Genomic DNA, 21,397 nt, shown 5'->3' on the forward strand with positions numbered 1-21,397 from the left:
TTTAGTAAAGTTCCTTAAACTTACATTATTTTGACTTGCTGAAGTTAAATAATCAGTCAAAAAGTGATTGGATATTTAATTTAATCATAAAATATAAATGCAGTTTTGTTGTGAAAATGCTAGTGGCCATGGCTGATTTCAGATGTCGAACTCAAAACACTTATTTTGGTGAAAAGGACAAATCAATATCAGTCAACATTGATTTAAATGATGCTGAACATGCCAAATAAATGATTTGTAGACAACAACACGCTTGTGATTTTATTGAATTTTTCATCAAAAACCCTTTAGAGGGTCCACTATAGGAAAGGGGTCCACTAATGGATAACGTACCCTACAAAAATAGTTTACTGAAAATAGTCAAAAAAAAGAGGTCAAATAATTGTCCGTACCCCTAATAAAAGTACAAAATCTGATCGATTTAAGTGAATTCATTTATGAAATGTTGTTTCTGTGTCAGATACTAGTACCTCTAGCCAGTTTGTGACAACTTTGAACTTCTGATAACTTTGTTAAGTTAGTTTATATTAAAAATTGGTTTAAATCTAGTTTTTTTTTATGTAAAACTTATCAAAACATTAGTTTATAAACAACTATTTTTATAAAATTGCTATTTTATGTTGTAAGAGTCTCTATTGAACAAGTTTTAACAATATTTGTTCGAAATATACATTGTTTTCATCTTTTTTATTGACATTTTTCGACCAAAAATACTGTTTCGGAACAATACCGTTAAACAATCCGGAATGTCCCGGAATCGGTTTAACCCCTCGGAGGGAAATTTTGTGGTGGTCAGATAGAGGACAAAAAAACCCACCTCTTGCAATTTGAAGCATCCAATTTCGTCCACTACAGCCCGATTATATTTGATTCACTGTAGTTGCCAAATCGATTTAGCAAAGTCTGGCCAATCTCCCTATTTAGGGTCTCTAAGACAGGGGTGCCCAACCTTTTGGCCCTGCGGGCCAGATCTTATTTTTTTTAAGCAGTGGGCCGGAACCAATGTTTGATAAAAATATAAAAATTAAAAAAAAATTTCATTTAATTATTCTTATTAGGTTCATTTTAAGTAATCAAATAAATAAACTAGCGTTGCAAATAATAATCATAACATTCAAAAATGTATTTTTCCATTCATTTTCACCTGTTTATTTTTAATTTATTGTAATGTTTTTGTAGATTGCTATTGAATACCCTGATATAATTAATTTAAATATTAGTAAAAAAAAGGCAAAAACCTTCTAATTCAATTGGTCGTTGCAAGTTTTTTTTTAAACTTAATTGCCAATACAACCATTCATATATTAACATTTCAATATTTTAGAAATATTTGCAGCTGTTTTTTCTTCAGTTTGAATAATTTGAATTTTATAAGCTTTTATTTCAAACACAAGTTTTCACTGAAAAGATGTTCTGAAAAAACGTTATTTTTGCATACTTATTTGAATCAATCATTTTGAATCAAGTTCCTAAAAAAACTTAAAATTTATTTAAACACAGCAAAAACTGTAAAAAAATTAGTGTCTTTTTGTGCTTTTTCAGACAAAAAACAATGTTTTTCATATCTTTCACATTTTCACGAAATGGATAATTTTGTTTTCTTGCGGCATTTTACAGTTTAATGATTGATTCTGAAATCATCAATATAGAAATGATAAGAATTAAATTCAAACATGAAGAACGTAGAATTTAAAACAAAAATCATAAAAAACTACAAAGGCAAAATCCAAATAATACGTTGAATTAATCGCAAAAAAAAACAAATAAAAAAAACAAAAATTTTCTAGTTAAATTTTACATACGTAATGTGAAAATTTGATCTAAAGCTTATTTTTTTAACACTCAGTTTATTTATTGAATATTTCATGAACAGTGTTGAGGGCCGGTCATAGAACATTTTTGAAAAGCCGTCGCGGGCCGGACGTTGGGCAGGCCTGCTCTAAGACATGTCAGAACTGATAGTTTTCCATGATACGCGTCGAAAGAAGTCAAGATGAACGAAATCCATAATTAAATAATGATTTTATGGGAGATTTTTGAAAATGCAAAAATACGATTTTTGTACATTTTCACCCAAAATGCTCAAACATTAACAACCCGGGTTTAGAGAGTTGATCCAGAAGACTTTTTTTCATGTCTCGGTGAAAAGTTGGTCTCATTCATATTCTTGGACCAAATCCGCCCATTCTCCTTTTTAGAGAAATCTGCAAATCTTGCATCCCTGGTGTGGATCGCGTGGTGGTCCTAAAAGGAATGTAACCTAATATTCTAATATAGCGCGTGAACAATTACAATTCCTTATATTGATTTCTTTCAAATGTTCATAACTTTTAATGGAAAAAATAAAGCATTTTTATTATATTGCCGGTGATTTTATCATTAATTATAAACAAACTTCAATGCAAATACTTCACAAAAACTCGATGTCACTAATTCTCCATATCGATTTTAACATAAATTTACTCAGAAACTCAAATCCTGCTGAACGTTTATGATCCATGTATTTCTGTAGAAATAAGTGGTTGGCTGGTATTGTTGAACACGAAGCTTTGTGGTGAACGTGGCCAAAATGCAGGTGGAGGTGATCTTATCAAATGCTCGTGATGTTCATATTGTGTAATCAATTGGTCTTTATCCACTGGAGAGTTTATATCCTGCAAGAAGTAACATTTATTTTAGCCTTTCTAAACCAACCAACGAAATCGAATTACACAGAAAAAAAAAAAACTTTTTGAATAAACGGGCAAGAGAAGTTAATCGGCATCTCTTTCACGTCACATTCGTCTTCGCAGTTTTCAGCTCACGTCATCTCGCTTGCTCTCTAATTCAGATCAATCTGACGTTTTGGATCCTTATCGGTTAGTCGATTGTCTTCTTTTGCTCTTAGACCATCTCCACCTGGCGCGCGCAGTAAGGATTTGGAAGCGCTCCACCATCACTCTTCCCCACACTAGTCGCTCATATTACCAAATAAAGTCGCCCGCTAGTAGCGCGCACAAATATTTGACATCTGCTTGAAGTGAAAGGAGAATCAAGATTTTTTTAAATTGACTTTTTATGGTTCCACGGAACTGGACATTGATGATGGACATTTTCATTGGACTGGCCACAACCCGTACTGTTCCGTTGAGCGGACATTGGCGGCACCGTATGGATATGGGCAATCCCGCGGGGATGTTCCTTGAGCGGACATTGGCGGCATCGTATGGATATGGGCAATATTGGTGTTAAATTTCACGATTTTCAAAATCACATGTGAATATTACGAAAATGGACATTGTGAGTGGACTGGCCACAATCCTAATTGGTCCGGGTTCCCCCGGAAATGTTCCGTTGGAAGCACATTGGCGGCTCCGATGAATATGATAAAAATATAAATAAAAGGACTAAAAAGGACATTTTTAGTGGACTAGTCACAATCCGAATTGGTCCGGGTTCCCGCGGGGATGTTCCGTTGAGCGGACATTGGCGGCACCGTATGAATATGAGTCAAACTTCACGATTTTCAAAACACATGTAAAAATTACGAAAATTAACATTTTCAACGAACTGGCCACAATCCGAATTGGTCCGGGTTCCCGCGGGGATGTTCCGTTGAGCGGACATTGGCGTGTGATAGGTTACCATCCCTGCACGGGTTTACCAACCCTGCATAGCTAATTAGTTGCAACCCATCATTTACTGCTTCACACTTCAATTTTAATTTATTGCCCTGCCCGGCTGAGTGAGCCACACACAGCCAGGCCCAGGACTCAAATTGCATAACAATCGGTTCAATATGCGCTGGCATAACTGCTGTGCTTGCGCATGGGACTGTTTCGGGTTGTACAATTTTTCGGGTTTTACGGCAAAGTGGCCATGCGCTGGATAATGCTGATCCAGCGCAAAGGACACTTCGGGCCATAAACAAAGAGAGCCAACTCCAGATGTCTCCAATGAGTAAACTCTATAAATACGATGTAAGAAATGTAACCAAACTCATATAAAAGGGCCAGGAGCCACCAAATAAAGAAATTCATTCTTAGAACACAGACCAGAACTGTACAATTTAGGGATCGCTCCCAAGCCAGGCTTGAGGACACCGATCTACTTCGGATGACAGCCTATGGTCCAAAATTCTAAGACCCTTGAAGTAATCAAGGCTACATGGCGACCGTGAGCAGCGGCTCGGACGCAACGCGCCGCGATTTTTAATTCCTTTTTTTTCTCGGGACTTTGTAAAAAAAAGTGAAGTGAACTCTAAGTGATACACAAAACTTTACCAGTGAAAATGGAAAGAGAAATCACGCGAATCGAACTGCGAGATTGCTTGTGTCTCAAGCTCGGGATGCTTGAACAATTTCCAGAGTTAAAACACCAAAGAGCAGTTGAAAAAATTCGGAAAATGATAGACACGAGATTCTATCTAAACATTTCGACTTTGCAGCGAGCTCTAGGAATACTTCGTTGGATCGCGAAGGAAAATCGCAAATTGTACCAACAAGTACAGTAAATATGGAAACCATTAAAATAACAGTAAACAGATTGAACACTACATCAGTGCCAAGAACGAATTTAAAATGTGTAAAAGGCCTGATTCAGTGCCTCGTAAAATGTGAACTTTTAACAATACTGAGAAACTATGAACAATCGGTGTTAGTGGAAAAAACAAAAAAATAATAAGACAAACGCCGCCGCGAATGACTAAGAGTCAAAAGAAGATCTTTTACGAAAAAGAACGCCAACGATGGAATCGGCTAAGGGCAGCCGACCAGCAGCAACAACAGCAGCAGCAGCAGCTTTAGCAGCAGCGAAACCGCGCCGGAAATAAACAACCGTAAAGGAGCGCGTTATTGATTAACGGATGCATATCCTTACGCGGTGTTTTCGTCAATCTTCAAGAAGGGGAGCGCACATAAGTGGCCGCATACCCGAATCATCAATCTTCAAGAAGGGGAGCACACAACAGAGATTGCATACCCGCTATAATCTTCATTTAAATGTATAAGATAAGTAATCTACACGGAAAAAAAAGTGTGCGAGAAATCGTGAATTTCGATTCACGAATTCGTGAATAATTTTGTGCATGATTTCGTGATACCTTTCATGATTTCATGAATTTTATTCATGAAATCGTGCATAAAATGCACGAATTTATGAATTTTATTCATGGCTAAAATATTTTTACGAATATTCATGAATTTTCCTTCATGAAATCATGCATATCACTATTCATGATTTCATGATTGATTTTCATGAAGTCATGATTAAACTGCATGAATTCATGAAAAATATTCATGATTTTACGATTATTTATGCATGCGTAAATTTTACGTCGTAAAATTTTATTCGAGAATTTATGAATCATGTTTTTCATGATTTCATGAAAGTTTACATGTTTTCATGAATAAAATGCATGAATTCGTGCATAACATTCATGGGTTTATGAATTTGTATCCATGTTTATGACGAGTGATCTTGATCAATCAAGAACAGTTTCGTTCGAACTGTCATGTTTGTTTTTCGCTTGCCAGTTCAGCCGCGTGTTTATTTGCCACGAAGTCAAACGCGTTGTGACTTGTCGCGTCCTGTTGTGTTTGTCGGTGAAAGTGGCCGTGATTTGTGGACCCGGGATTTGGAGGTGCTGTCCACCGGAACCGGGAAAAGATCTGCGGCCGTTCCGTTGGAAATGGCAACGGAGCCAAGGGCTAGCAGGAAGAGGACCGAGCTGCAGGAGGAGGACCGAGTGGCAGTAGGAGAACCGAGCGCGGGAGGAGGACCGGGCGGCAGGAGGAGGACCGAGCGGCTAGAGTAGGACCGAGTGGCAAGAGGAGGGCCGAATGGCAGGAGGAGGACCGAGCAGCAAGAGTAGGACCGAGTGGCAGGAGGAGGAACGAGCGCGGGAGGAGGACCAGGCGGCAGGAGGAGTGCCGAGCGGCAGGAGGAGTAACAAGGTAAGAGACAGAATAGTTCCCAGTTTGTTTCGATTGTCGAATCAAGGGAACATGGTCCATAAGACAGTTCCCGTGTTTTATCTCCGCGTGTGACAGTTTCTTGGTCGTGGACTCGTAGGGATCTCGGTTTTCTCAATTGCCGGAGAATTCTACGCGTGTGACAGACAGTGAGGTTTGTTTTGGTTTTGGAAACGAAAAATCCCGTTTTTATCGGTTCTCGTGGATGCGCTGAGTGACATTTCGGTGCTTTGTTTTGAGCTAGAAATGGGGACATAGGTAAAGTATGTTAATAATTTTAATGATTTTAATATTGTAAGCATATTATTTTAAAGTACAGTGGATTTAACATATTTAAAGTATTTGAAGTTAATAACGTATTTTAATAATTTTAATATTGTGACTTTAAAAGTATCTAAGTATTTCAAGTATTTTAAATATTTCAAGTGTTTAGAGTTTGTTGAGTGTTGAAATAATTTTAAGCATAATATTTATTTTTAAGTATATTCGTTTGTTCAGGTATTTTAATATTAAATGTTTTAAAGTTTTCAAGTATTTCAAGTATTTGAAATAATTGAAGTGTTTAAAGTTTGTTAAGCTTTTAAATAATTTTAAGCAATTAATTTTTATAGGTATTTTAATATTTCAAGAACTTGAAATATTTTAAGTATTTTAAGTTTTAACATATTTAAAGTATTTAAAGAATTTAAATAATTTTAAGTATTCTCAGTATTTTAAGTATTTTAAGTATTTTAGGTATTTTAAGTATTTTAAGTATTTCAAGTATTTCAAGTATTTCAAGTATTTAAAGTATTTTAAGAATTTTGAGTATTTTAAGTATTTTAAATATTTAAAGTATTTAAAGTATTTAAAGTATTTGAAGTATTTAAAATATTTAAAGTATTTTAAGTATTTTAAGTATTTTAAGTATTTTAAGTATTTTAAGTATTTTAAGTATTTTAAGTATTTTAAGTATTTTAAGTATTTTAAGTATTTTAAGTATTTTAAGTATTTTAAGTATTTTAAGTATTTTAAGTATTTTAAGTATTTTAAGTATTTTAAGTATTTTAAGTATTTTAAGTATTTTAAGTATTTTAAGTATTTTAAGTATTTTAAGTATTTTAAGTATTTTAAAATTTTTAAGTATTTTAAGTATTTTAAGTATTTTAAGTATTTTAAGTATTTTAAGTATTTTAAGTATTTTAAGTATTTTAAGTATTTTAAGTATTTTAAGTATTTTAAGTATTTTAAGTATTTTAAGTATTTTAAGTATTTTAAGTATTTTAAGTATTTTAAGTATTTTAAGTATTTTAAGTATTTTAAGTATTTTAAGTATTTTAAGTATTTTAAGTATTTTAAGTATTTTAAGTATTTTAAGTATTTTAAGTATTTTAAGTATTTCAAGTAGTTAAAGTATTTTAATTATTTTAATTATTTCAAGTATCTAAAGTATTTAAAGTATTCAAAGTATTTAAAGTATTTGAAGTATTTAAAGTATTTAAAGTATTTAAAGTATTTAAAGTATTTTATATATTAAAAGTGCTTAAAGTATTTTAAGTATCTAAAGTATTTCAAGTATTTTGAGAATTTTAAGTATATTAAGTATTTTAAGTTTTTTCAGTATTTTAAGTATTATAATTATTTAAAGCTTTTTAAGTATTTAAAGTATTTAAAGTATTTAAAGTATTTAAAGTACTTTAAGTATTGAAAGTATTTTAAGTATTTAAAGTATTTAAAGTATTTAAAGTATTTAAAGTATTTAAAGTATTTAAAGTATTTAAAGTATTTAAAGTATTTAAAGTATTTAAAGTATTTAAAGTATTTAAAGTATTTAAAGTATTTTAAGTATTTAAAGTATTTAAAGTATTTAAAGTATTTAAAGTATTTAAAGTATTTAAAGTATTTAAAGTATGTAAAGTTTTTAAAGTATTTAAAGTATTTAAATTATTTAAAGTATTTAAAGTATTTTAAGTATTTAAAGAATTTAAAGTATTCAAAGTATTTAAAGTATTTAAAGTATTTAAAGTATTTAAATTATTTAAAGTATTTAAAGTATTTGAAGTATTTGAAGTATTTGAAGTATTTGAAGTATTCTAAGAATTTTAATTGCTTTAAGTAAACAGTTTAAAACTCTATAATAAAGTATACAAAAAAAGTATTTTAGGTATTTCAAGTATTTTAAGTTTTATGAGCATTTTATTTATTTTATGTATTTTGCGTATTTCAATTATTTTGAGTTTGTGAAGTATTTAATTTTTTTTGCGTATTTTAAATAGTTTGAGTTTTTGAAGTTTTTAAAGATTTTTATTTTGTTGCGTATTTTTAGATTTTCGGTGTTTTTTAATTTTCAATTCAACTCTCTATGACTCTATTTGCGTCAAATTAAAGTGTTTGATCATCTGCATTTACAAAAATAAATCCTTTTATTGTAATTAATCACTTTATTGTAATTGGAGTTATTAATGAGACAAAAATTATGGCTTTATTATACGAATTATCGATTATTCTATTATTAGTTCATCAGACAATCGAGTCTTGACTGCACATGTAATCCCTTAGGTCTTTTTGTATTTAATTTAAGTTTTCGTTGTATTTTTGTATAGTAACGATCGGTACCCAATTAACGTTTCCGAAATGCTCATGTCAAGTTTTTAAATGTTGGTTTTACTAAATTTATGATTGTATTTTTAATTTATTTAAAGCATTTTGAACATCACATAACTGGGACCTTTGTGAATTCAGAATTCTTCCGCAGTGACCGGTAATCGGTTCCAAGGTGGCCAGATGGAGCCTGAGTACATTGGCATCACATACAATGGCTACAGTTTTAAATTTCATGAATTTTTATATGTCACATGACAGGGTTCCTTGCACATTCCGAAATGTCCCCAGTGACCACCGGTAACCGGTGACCGGTTCCAAAGTGGCCAGGTGGGGCCAGATTTCATTGGCATCACATAAAATGGCCAAAGATTTGAATTTCATGAATTTTGATATGTCACATGACAGGGTTCCTTGCACATTCCGAAATGTCCCCAGTGACCACCGGTAACCGGTGACCGGTTCCAAAGTGGCCAGGTGGGGCCAGATTACATTGGCATCACATTAAATGGCCACAGTTTTAAATTTCATAAATTTTGATATGTCACATGACAGGGTTCCTTGCACATTCCGAAATGTCCCCAGTGACCACCGGTAACCGGTGACCGGTTCCAAAGTGGCCAGGTGGGGCCAGATTTCATTGGCATCACATAAAATGGCCAAAGATTTGAATTTCATGAATTTTGATATGTCACATGACAGGGTTCCTTGCACATTCCGAAATGTCCCCAGTGACCACCGGTAACCGGTGACCGGTTCCAAAGTGGCCAGGTGGGGCCAAATTACATTGGCATCACATACAATGGCCAAAGATTTGAATTTCATGAATTTTGATATGTCACATGACAGGGTTCCTTGCACATTCCGAAATGTCCCCAGTGACCACCGGTAACCGGTGACCGGTTCCAAAGTGGCCAGGTGGGGCCATAGTGCATTGGCATCACATACAATGGCCACAGTTTTAAATTTAATGAATTTTGATATGTCACAAGACAGGGTTCCTTGCACATTCGAAATGTCCCCAGTGACCACCGGTAACCGGTGACCGGTTCCAAAGTGGCCAGGTGGGGCCAGATTTCATTGGCATCACATTAAATGGCCAAAGATTTGAATTTCATGAATTTTGATATGTCACAAGACAGGGTTCCTTGCACATTCCGAAATGTCCCCAGTGACCACCGGTAACCGGTGACCGGTTCCAAAGTGGCCAGGTGGGGCCAAATTACATTGGCATCACATAAAATGGCCAAAGATTTGAATTTCATGAATTTTGATATGTCACAAGACAGGGTTCCTTGCACATTCGAAATGTCCCCAGTGACCACCGGTAACCGGTGACCGGTTCCAAAGTGGCCAAGTGGGGCCAGAGTGCATTGGCATCACATACAATGGCCACAGTTTTAAATTTAATGAATTTTGATATGTCACAAGACAGGGTTCCTTGCACATTCCGAAATGTCCCCAGTGACCACCGGTAACCGGTGACCGGTTCCAAAGTGGCCAGGTGGGGCCAGATTTCATTGGCATCACATAAAATGGCCACAGTTTTAAATTTCATGAATTTTGATATGTCACATGACAGGGTTCCTTGCACATTCCGAAATGTCCCCAGTGACCACCGGTAACCGGTGACCGGTTCCAAAGTGGCCAGGTGGGGCCAGATTTCATTGGCATCACATAAAATGGCCAAAGATTTGAATTTCATGAATTTTGATATGTCACATGACAGGGTTCCTTGCACATTCCGAAATGTCCCCAGTGACCACCGGTAACCGGTGACCGGTTCCAAAGTGGCCAGGTGGGGCCATAGTACATTGGAATCACATAAAATGTGCTCCGTTTTTTCACAAAACAGGATTCCTTGTCAATTCCGGTATGTGCCCCAGTGGCACGATATGGTAAATGTACAGAAAAAGTAATCCGGAAATTGTGAAAATCGTACCATGAAATCGTGAATATTACGAGTTTTACTTTACGAATTTTTGAACTATGCATATTGGGCACGAATAAGCCAGGAGCCGTGAATAAATATGCATGATTAGACATGCCCGAATACACTCGTAAACGTGAATTAAATTCATGATTTCATAAAAAAAATCACGAATTCATGAAATTTATGCATGATTTCATGAAGTTTATACATGATTTAACGATTTTTTTTACGCCCTCAAAAATAAATCATAAAAATATTCCAGAACTCATGAATTTTGTGCACGAATTCATGAATAAAATTCACGATTTCATGATTTATTTACATTTTTCATGAATTGTGAGCATGAAATCGCGAATATTTTACGCCTTCATTTACAAATCGTAAAAATAATTCGAGATTTCATGAATTTTGTGCACGAAGTCATGCATAAAAATTCATGATTTCATGAATTTTATGCATGAAGTCATAATTTTTATTCACGAGGTATATTTTTTGATCGTAATCATGAATTTTTATTCATAAAATCGTGAATATTTTCACGACTTCATGCATCCATTTCATGAAATCATGAATATTATTCACGTTTACGAGTGAAATCGGTCATGGAAAGTCATGCATATTTATTCACGATTCCTGGATAATTCGTGCCCATTATGCATAGTTCAAAAATTCGTAAAGCAAAAATCGCGATATTCACGATTTCATGGTACGATTTGCATGATTTTCGGAAACCTTTTTTTTCCGTGTAGATGACAGAAAATTTATTAGAAAAAACATATGAAGGTCTGGGGGTTATTCTAAAAAAAATTTCAAAAAATCCGAATCCGAATTGACGAAATTAGATAAATCGAAAAGCTTATATCGCATAGGACTTTCGGAAATTGAATTTTTGCCGGAGCAAAACCAAGCTCCGTTCACGGAAAAAAAGTGTGCGAGAAATCGTGAATTTCGATTCATGAATTCGTGAATAAATTTGTGCATGATTTCGTGATACCTTTCATGATTTCATGAATTTTATTCATGAAATCGTGCATAAAAATGCACGAATTTATGAATTTTATTCATGGCTAAAATATTTTTACGAATATTCATGAATTTTCCTTCATGAAATCATGCATATCACTATTCATGATTTCATGACTGATTTACATGAAGTCATGACTAAACTTCATGAATTCATGAAAAATATTCATGATTTTACGATTATTTATGCATGCGTAAATTTTACGCCGTAAAATTTTATTCGCGAATTTATGAATCATGTTTTCATGATTTCATGAAAGTTTACATGATTTCATGAATAAAATGCATGAATTCGTGCATAACATTCATGGGTTTATGAATTTTTATCCATGTTTATGACGAGTGATCTTGATCAATCAAGAACAGTTTCGTTCGAACTGTCAAGTTTGTTTTCGCTTGCCAGTTCAGCCGCGTGTTTATTAGCCACGAAGTCAATCGCGTTGTGACTTGTCGTGTCCTGTTTGTTGTGTTTGCCGGTGAAAGTGACCGTGATTTGTGGACCCGGGATTTAGAGGTGCTGTCCACCGGAACCGGGAAAAGATCTGCGGCCGTTCCGTTGGAATTGGCAACGGAGCCAAGAGCTAGCAGGAGGAGGACCAAGTTGCAGGAAGAGGACCGGGCGGCAGGAGGAGGACAGAGCGCGGGAGGAGGACCGAGCGGCAGGAGGAGTAACAAGGTAAGAGTGAGGACAATCTGCAAAGACAGAACAGTTCCCGGTTGGTTCGCGTGTTTGTTTTGATTGCCGAATCAAAGGAACATGGTCCATAAGACTGTTCCCGTGTTTTATCTCCGCGTGTGACAGTTTCTTGGTCGCGGACTCGTAGGGATTTCGGTTTTCTGTCAATTGTCGGGGCATTCTACGCGTGTGACAGACTGCGAGGTTTGTTTTGGTTTTGGAAACGAAAAAATCCCGTTTTTTATTGGTTCCCGTGGATGCGCTGAGTGACATTTCGGCGATTTGTTTTGAGCTAGAAATGGGGACAGGTAAAGAATGTTAATAATTTTAATGATTTCAATATTGTAAGCATAAGCTTTTTTTAAGCATTTTAAGCAATTATATTTTCTTAGGTACTTTAATTTTGTAATGTATAATAAGTTTTTTGAATTACTATTATTTTGATGTATGTTAAATATGCTAATGAATTTAAGTATTTTTATTTTTATTTATTTTTTAGGTATGTAAATATTGTGACTTTTAAAAGTTTTTAAGTATTTCAAGTATTTTAAATATTCAAAGTGTTTAAAGTTTGTTGAGTATTTAAATAATTTTAAGCATTTATTTTTTTCTAGGTATTTTAATATTGTATAAGTTTTAAAAATATGTTAAGTATTTGAAATATTTATTTTTGAAGTATGTTTAATATGCTAATGATTTTAAGTATATTCATTTGTTAAGGTATTTTGATATTATATGTTTTTAAAGTTTTTAATTATTTCAAGTATTTGAAATTATTGAAGTGTTTAAAATTTGTTTAGTATTTAAATAATTTTAAGCATTTAATTTTTTCTGGGTATTTTAATATTTCAAGTATTTCAAATATTTTAAGTATTTGAAATATTCATTTTTTTAAGGTGTGATTTAAGTATTTTCATTTTTTTAGGTATTTTAATATTCTATGTTTTTAAAGTTTTTAAGTATTTCAATTATTTTTCCAGGTTTTAAAATTTTTAAGTATTTCAAGCCTTTGAAAGATGTTCTTTAAAGTATGTTAAGTATGTTAATAATTTTAATATTGTAGCTAATTACTTTTTAAAGTATTTAACATATTTAAAGTATTTGAAGTATTTTGAGTATTTTATGTATTTAAAGTTTTTTAAGTATTTAAAGTATTTTAATTTATTTAAGTATTTTAAGTATTATAATTTTTTTAAGTTTTTTAAGTATTTTAAGTATTTAAAGTTTTTTAAGTATGTAAAGTATTTTAATTTATTTAAGTATTTTAAGTATTATAAGTATTTTAAGTTTTTTAAGTATTTTAAGTATTTTTAAGCATTTTAAGTATTCTAAGTAATTTAAGTATTTTAAGTATTTCAAGTATTTTAAGTATTTTAAGTATTTTAAGTGTTGTCCAGGTTGGGGCAACGAGCTTGAGGGTTTCCAATTTTATAACCGCCGGGGCAATAAGACACTGGACTTGCGTGAAATCGTGTATTTGCAGGGTGGGGCAGGTTATAAAATACCTGAGCAGTAGAAAAAAGGTGTAATTATAAATAGAATTCATAATCTGAGTCACTTCGCGTGCTCTTATAGATAATAAATCAAATAAACTTACGTTTAGTCTCTTTACGTGAACAGATCTGCTCTCTCAAGTGCCGGTTTGTCGGTCAGTATGCGAACTAAGCTAAAGGTAAATGTTAAATTTGAAGAAATTCACAGATTGTGCACTCCTCACCTGATAGCCTGATGCCTTTTGAGGTTAAGAATCACACGAGTGATGAACCGTACGTGGAGGATTGATCGCGGCCTGATTAAAGTGATCAATTAGCTAAACTTTAAAGGATAATCTATAAATCATGTAATATTTACCGGGTATTTCAACTACTCTATAGATTTCAAACTAATAATTATAAACTTCGTACCTTTGTGGCACTTTAAACTTCTCAACCTATTGTCTGCGTACGAACTCACTTTGCAACTGAATCTAAGTAGTGACTTGCTACTTCACGCTGTTGACAGCCGCGGGCCGTCGTGTCAGTTGGCCTGTGTTGATTCCCAAGAGGTTGGTGGATGAGGTGCGCACCCTGCGCAGTGGCGCAGGTAACACTCCCCCCAGGTGAGCTGACTCGCCAGTCAGCTCAAACATAATCGCGCCGAACATCCAGCACTGCTAACTTGGCAACAGGACGTTCGTAGACACCAGTCGACGTTCGCACCGTGGCTGCCCTAATCTGACCATCCTTCTTGCTTATGCTGGTTCCGATGATCTTTCCCTTAGGCCAGCAGTTCCTGGGTAGAAGTGGATCAACGATTACGACTATGTCACCAATTTCAATCGGCTTGGAGTTACAGAACCATTTTGTCCTGCGGGTGATTTCCGGCAAGTAATCGTTAAGCCACCGTTTCCAGAATCGGTTGGCCAACACCTGAGATGTTCGCCAGCTCCGTCGCAGTACCATTCCATCGTCATCGAGTGTGCAGGTTGGCTTGGAACCGTCGGATGTACCCAACAGGAAGTGATTCGGAGTAAGCGCAGGGGCGGATTCGTCGTCTACTGGAACGTGTGTCAGCGGCCGCGAGTTGACAGTGTGCTCGATTTCAGTAAGAAGATTTCGCAGTACTTCGTCGCTGGGGTTTCTCACGGGACGGATTGCCATCAAATTGCGCTTCACAATTCCGATGAGCCTCTCCCAGCTACCGCCCATGTGTGGTGACAGAGGAGGGTTGAACTTCCAGGTTGTCTCCACACTAACAAATTCCTTCATTACATCTTCTAGTTTTATGTTCTCGGTAGCTTCGTGTATCTCCCGTTTTGCTCCGATGAAACAGGTCCCACGGTCACTGTAGATCGTTCTTGGAGTTCCTCGACGTGCCGAGAAGTTTCGTAGGCCCATGATGCACGAATCGGTGCTGAGACTGTGCACCACCTCGATGTGGATAGCCCGAGTGGTCAAGCAGGTGATCAGCATTCCCCATCGCTTCTCCGTGCGGCGGCCGACGGAGACCACCAATGGCCCGAAATAATCGATGCCCACGTGTGTAAACGGTCGAGCTAGTGCATCAAGCCGCTCTGGTGGTAGATCCGCCATCATGGGTGGCCTTGGGGTGGCGCGGTCGTTCTTGCACCGTTGACAGTTTTTACGCACGTTAGCATAAACAACGCGCAGCCGCGGGATGCTGAACCTTTGTCGCAGCTCGTTTATGACGGTCTCGTGATTTTGGTGATGGTATTTGTTGTGATAGTGTTCGATTACGAGTTGCGTAGTGTGGTGGTCACGAGGAAGGATGATTGGGTTCTTGGCGTCTTCGGTGACTAGCGCGCAGGCGCTTATTCTTCCTCGCATTCGCAGCAAACCATGCTTGTCCAACCACGGTGACAGCTTGTACAGTGAACTGGTTGGAGAGAGGTTAGTTATGGCTTCTTCCGTACGTCTCAGAAGAATGGCAACATCATCTGCGTAGACCTCTCGTTGAGCTTGGCGAAACACGTAACGCTCAGCTGCAAGGAGTTCCTCCGATGTGGGTGGTCCACAGATGGCCGGCTGCTTAGCTTTCTTGCGCCTACAGTTGAGTGGGAAACGATGGACAACCACAGCAACTTTAAGCATCAGCTTCCAGCTGGATACCTCAATTGTAGAGTCTGGTTTCGTAAAGTGTGCTAACAGGCTTGGGCGGAGCTCGACGTCGGTTTGGCAGCCTTTCTCCAGCTGGCGCGGCCAGGCTTCTTCCGGCAGCCACAGGAATTCCGGACCGTTGAACCATCGCGAACTCGATGTCATGTCTGGAAGCTTTTCCCATTTTGTTGCGTCATCAGCGACATTCAGTTTGGTCGGTACCCATCGCCACTGGTTAACCTCGGTATACTCCAGAATTTCACTTATCCGGGATGCTATGAAAGACGAGTACCGACGATGATCGGAGTTCAGCCAACAGATGACATCCCGGGAGTCCGTGTGATAGAAGTGCTTGTCTACTGTGAATGAGAGCGATTCGGTTACGGTGCGGGCTAGCCTGACGCCGACCACCGCTGACTCACACTCTAGTTTGGGGATCGAGTGGTATCTCAGTGGAGCGACTCTGGTCTTACCGGCTACTTGAGAGCACCTAATTGATCCGTCCTTCACGAAGCGCAAATAGCACGTGGCAGCCATTGCGTTTTCGCTCGCATCCACGAACGTGTGCAGTTGAACTTCGTCGTAGTCAGGGAACCCCAATCGAAAACAACGTGGTATTTGTATTCGTTCAACTTGTGGGAGGACGCGCAGCCAGATTATCCACTTTGAGAAAGACTTGTCGTTGATCTTGTCGTCCCATAGGATACCCGAGCGCCAGATATCTTGGAGTAGGATTTTCAGATAAACGAGGAACGGTGCGATGAGCCCCAGGGGATCGAATATCGTCATGAGAACCCTGAGTACTTCCCGTTTCGTGGGTCGGCGACGACCTTCCAGCAGGTCACGGTCGTACCGATCCCAGCCGATCTTGAATGTGAAGACGTCGGCTTCAGTACACCACCACATTCCGAGCACCTTTTCCGTAGTCATCTCCGGCGACAGATCCAAGTTCTTCTCTTCGGTGGTATCCCCAAGCAAAGCCTGGAGGACGCGCTGAGAGTTGCTGACCCAATTACGGATTTCGAACCCGCCTTTAGAGTGCACAAACTTCACGTCCTTTGCGATCTTAATCGCTTCCGCTTCGGTGTTGACGCTAAACAGCATATCGTCGACGTAGTGTTGATTCCGTATGACTTCCGTCGCCGTTGGGTATTCCCGCGTAAAGCGATCTGCGTTAAGGTTCATCACGTACTGGGCGCTGCTCGGAGAGCAACAGGCGCCGAAAGTCATGACACACATCGCATACACTGCTAACTGCCCATTTTCATCCCTCCAGTAGAACCGCTGGCACTGCTGGTCTTCTTGGCGGATTGCAACCTGATGAAACATCTCCCTGATGTCTCCGGTCAGCGCGATAGGGTTCTCTCGGAAGAGGATTAGCACGGTATAGAGCGAAGACAGTAAATCGGGTCCCTTAAGAAGCGCTGAGTTGAGGGACACTCCGTGAGATTTGGCCGCCGCGTCCCACACCATTCGCACTTTACCGGGCTTGTTGGGATTCGTGACCGGAAACACCGGAAGGTACCAAGAGCGTTGGTAAGACTGGTTCAATTCTTGCTGAGTGAGTTTCCGGATGTAACCTTTGCGTAGGTGGTCGGTCATCTTCTGCTTCAGCGTTTCGGCCAGTGCTTCAACTTTTTCCATGCGCTTTTCAAGGCACTTGAAACGACGCAGGGCCATATCCTGGCTGTCTGGTAAGCGCGTCTTGTCCGAGCGCCAAAGTAAACCAGTTTCGTAGCGTTCTCCTGTGAATCTGGTCAGCGATTCTTGTAGGGATTGCGCGCGTTGGTCCTCAGTGGAGAGCAATGGGCCGCCAGGCTTCATGATACCCAAGCTATCCAGTGCAAAGTAGTCCTTCATGGTTCTGTGCAGATCTTCGTCCGTGTCGCCGGACGCCACATGGAAAACGGAATGTACTGGACTGGGAACCAATTCTGGGTTTCCGCCACCACATACCGTCCATCCCAGCCGTGTCTTTACTGCAATTGGTTGATCTGGTTTTCCCTCACGGCAATTGAGTATCATGCTAAGGTGCAGATTCTTGAGGCCGATCAAGATTTGTGGTCGAACACCGTGATAGGACGCAATTGGTAGACCTAGCAGATGGGTGTTGAGTTGGGAGAGCTCATCAAGGTCCATTGTTTGGAACGGGAGCATAAGCTCGTTAACTGTACGAACGCCGCTGATGGGGTAGCTTTTCGCCCCGCCATGAGTTCCAGAAATTTCCAGGCTTACAATCCGTGAGTTTGTTTCTTGACGCTGTGTGCCTCCTGTCCAGTGCAGGCACAATGGGTTGACTTCACCTTCCAGCCCCAATTCGTCGGCTAGCTCTCGGTCAAGCAGGGTCAGTGCTGAGCCATCATCGAGGAAAGCGTACGCTCGAACAGATCGACGTTTCCCGGACAGCATTACCGGGAGATAGCGGAATAGAGTTCCACTAGACTTAGTTTGGTGTGTGTGACAGCCGTGCAACGTCGAACTCGACTCTTCCTTGGGCTTTTCGCTGTTGTTCGTTGAGGGCAGTTGGCTTGGAGACTCGGATGATGTTGTCCCAGGTGAGAACGGCTTCTGATCGTTGTGCAGAAGCTTGTGGTGCCTAAACTGGCATCCGTCTTTCCCGCATTTTTGCTGGCAATCTCCAGCGTGTCGACGAAGACAGCTTCTGCAGAGTGAGAACTCGCGCACCGCCGCCCATCTAGAATCGCGAGAGAGCTCTAGGAATCGCTTGCACTTGTCGATTGTTTTGCAGCTACCTTTGCACACCAGACAACCTTCGGAGGGCTTGCTCGATTTGTTTACGTTCGACGGCTCTGGCGACGTATCATTGGAGTGCGCATTCAGAAAGGCATTTTCCTTCTTTGTTGTGCTCCTTGATTCGTTTCGCACTGGCTGAGAAGCTGGGTTGTTAGGGATAATGATGGTGCTTGCCGCTTCTGCTAGGGAGTAGATCCAATTGCTGAAGGAGGCCAGGTTGGCTCCTGGGAGTGAGAGCTTGTACTGGGCCCAGTTTAGTTTGATAGTCGGTGGCAGTTTGTTTACCAGTTGATGCAAAAGCGTGACGTTATACAGATGTTCTTCGAGGCCACAAGAATCCACTGTGGCACAGAAGTTTTCGACGGTCACCGCGAAATCCACAAGGGCTTCGAAATCATCTGCGCTTACAACCGGTAGCGCGTGGATCTTCCCGATCAGCGAGTGTACAATTGCCTCTGGTTGCCCATACATCAGTTTCAGCGTCCTAAGAATCCCGGGAAGGTTGGCTGGGTGCGTTAGACGGTTTTGAACCCTTTCGAGCGCTCGCCCTTTCAGACATTTCACTAGCCGAAAAATGTTCTCTTCGTCTGTGAATCCACACATAGCCGTCGTGCTGTTGAATGTGGATATAAAGAGCGGCCAGTCCGCAGGGTTGCCGTTAAAGCAGGGAAGATCCTTAGAAATGGCCTGGCGAGCTGCCAGCTGCTTGGTGGTCAGCGGGCACGGATCTCGTTTAGGAAAGTCAGTGCGATCCGGTTGAGGCGTTTTCCCGTGGTGCTTTCCAGTTTTTTCTCCCGGTGACGAGCTGTTTGCGTAGGACGATTGTTTTGGTTCATCACTTGAGTCCGAGTGCCGACTTGAGGCATCGGGTGGTGCAAACCTCGACTCCGTGACCGACCCGTTCCTGCTTTCTACGCCATCAGAGCCCGCTACCTGCTCCTCAAGTAACTGGTACTTTTCCTCTAATACCTCGTACTTCCTTTCTAGCAGCGTCCTTTCATTCTCCAGCAGAGTCCGTTCCTTCTCCATTTGTGTCTCGATCAGCAAACGTTGTTCCTCCAGTTTCTGTAGCTTCAACTTCAGGACGGCTTTAGAGGTTGAGCCGGATGCGCTCGAAATGTGCGACACCAGTGACTTTGCTTTCTTCGGGGGAAGTTTTGGAATGTCCGGAACCGGCGTAGGGATGGGTTCCGGGGCGGGCTTAGGATCTGGTTCGGGGTTCGGCTTAGGGTCCGGTTTGGGATTTGGCTTAGGCGTCGGTTTAGGTCTGGGCTTGAGTTCCTTTTTCGGCTTAGTCACCTTTTTGGCTGGATCTGCTGACGGCTTTTTCTTCCCGGGCCCTACTGGCGTCAGCAGCTCTTCAAACTTGGGAATCGGTTTGAGGCCGGATGTCCCAGCGCCATCCGAATTCGTCTTGAAAACGGGCTCTTCGTTCCAGCATATCGCACATCTCCAGCCGTCAAGTTCTTGCGAGACTCCGACGCATTTGAAGTGGAACCGTCTGCGGCACCTGTCGCACTTCACCGTCTCATTGCAAGCTTCCTCCCGGCAAACTATACAGCATTCGCCGGCATCACCGCCTTTAGTTGACGGATGACTCGACATAACGGGCTGACTGACGCAATTATCCGTAAACGTATTTTATAAGATGTTGTCCAGGTTGGGGCAACGAGCTTGAGGGTTTCCAATTTTATAACCGCCGGGGCAATAAGACACTGGACTTGCGTGAAATCGTGTATTTGCAGGGTGGGCAGGTTATAAAATACCTGAGCAGTAGAAAAAAGGTGTAATTATAAATAGAATTCATAATCTGAGTCACTTCGCGTGCTCTTATAGATAATAAATCAAATAAACTTACGTTTAGTCTCTTTACGTGAACAGATCTGCTCTCTCAAGTGCCGGTTTGTCGGTCAGTATGCGAACTAAGCTAAAGGTAAATGTTAAATTTGAAGAAATTCACAGATTGTGCACTCCTCACCTGATAGCCTGATGCCTTTTGAGGTTAAGAATCACACGAGTGATGAACCGTACGTGGAGGATTGATCGCGGCCTGATTAAAGTGATCAATTAGCTAAACTTTAAAGGATAATCTATAAATCATGTAATATTTACCGGGTATTTCAACTACTCTATAGATTTCAAACTAATAATTATAAACTTCGTACCTTTGTGGCACTTTAAACTTCTCAACCTATTGTCTGCGTACGAACTCACTTTGAAACTGAATCTAAGTAGTGACTTGCTACTTCACGCTGTTGACAGCCGCGGGCCGTCGTGTCAGTTGGCCTGTGTTGATTCCCAAGAGGTTGGTGGATGAGGTGCGCACCCTGCGCAGTGGCGCAGGTAACATTAAGTATTTTAAGTATTTTAAGTATTTTAAGTATTTTAAGTATTTTAAGTATTTTAAGTATTTTAAGTATTTAAAGTATTCAAAGTATTTTAAGTATTTTAAGTATTTTAAGTATTTTAAGTATTTTAAGTATTTTAAGTATTTTAAGTATTTTAAGTATTTTAAGTATTTTAAGTATTTTAAGTATTTTAAGTATTTTAAGTATTTTAAGTATTTTAAGTATTTTAAGTATTTTAAGTATTTTAAGTATTTTAAGTATTTTAAGTATTTTAAGTATTTTAAGTATTTTAGGTATTTTAAGTATTTTAAGTATTTTAAGTATTTTAAGTATTTTAAGTATTTTAAGTATTTTAAGTATTTTAAGTATTTTAAGTATTTTAAGTATTTTAAGTATTTTAAGTATTTTAAGTATTTTAAGTATTTTAAGTATTTTAAGTATTTTAAGTATTTTAAGTATTTTAAGTATTTTAAGTATTTTAAGTATTTTAAGTATTTTAAGTATTTTAAGTATTTTAAGTATTTCTAGTATTTTAA

The 21,397-nt window shown here is 38.6% G+C and overlaps 1 protein-coding gene across 4 annotated transcripts; it reads right to left on the reverse strand.

The window, feature by feature from the left end:
- Positions 1 to 2,334: 2,334 nt before the first annotated feature.
- Positions 2,335 to 20,891, reverse strand: LOC119765684. 4 transcript variants are annotated; one of them, XM_038250068.1, is made up of 7 exons: positions 20,626 to 20,891; positions 20,492 to 20,563; positions 20,372 to 20,440; positions 14,015 to 20,279; positions 13,881 to 13,952; positions 13,761 to 13,829; positions 2,335 to 2,654 (listed from the first exon to the last, which is right to left on the reverse strand). In XM_038250068.1, exon 4 carries the CDS (start codon positions 20,116 to 20,118, stop codon positions 14,284 to 14,286), a length of 5,835 nt encoding a protein of 1,944 aa, XP_038105996.1. In that variant the 5' UTR covers positions 20,119 to 20,279; positions 20,372 to 20,440; positions 20,492 to 20,563; positions 20,626 to 20,891; the 3' UTR covers positions 2,335 to 2,654; positions 13,761 to 13,829; positions 13,881 to 13,952; positions 14,015 to 14,283. The 4 variants fall into 4 exon arrangements, with proteins under 4 accessions (XP_038105996.1, XP_038105998.1, XP_038105995.1 ...); XM_038250070.1 differs by lacking the exon at positions 2,335 to 2,654 and adding an exon at positions 13,543 to 13,668 and having other exon boundaries at positions 13,761 to 13,824; XM_038250067.1 differs by lacking the exon at positions 2,335 to 2,654 and adding an exon at positions 13,543 to 13,668.
- Positions 20,892 to 21,397: the final 506 nt, after the last annotated feature.

Source organism: Culex quinquefasciatus, chromosome 1 (genome assembly GCF_015732765.1).
Source record: "Culex quinquefasciatus strain JHB chromosome 1, VPISU_Cqui_1.0_pri_paternal, whole genome shotgun sequence".
Classification (NCBI taxonomy): Eukaryota; Metazoa; Arthropoda; class Insecta; order Diptera; family Culicidae; genus Culex; species Culex quinquefasciatus.

What these genes read in the sequence shown, in the direction of transcription:
- LOC119765684 (XM_038250068.1), bottom strand. Translation starts at nt 20,118, where the DNA reads ATGTCGAGTCATCCGTCAACTAAAGGCGGTGATGCCGGCGAATGCTGT.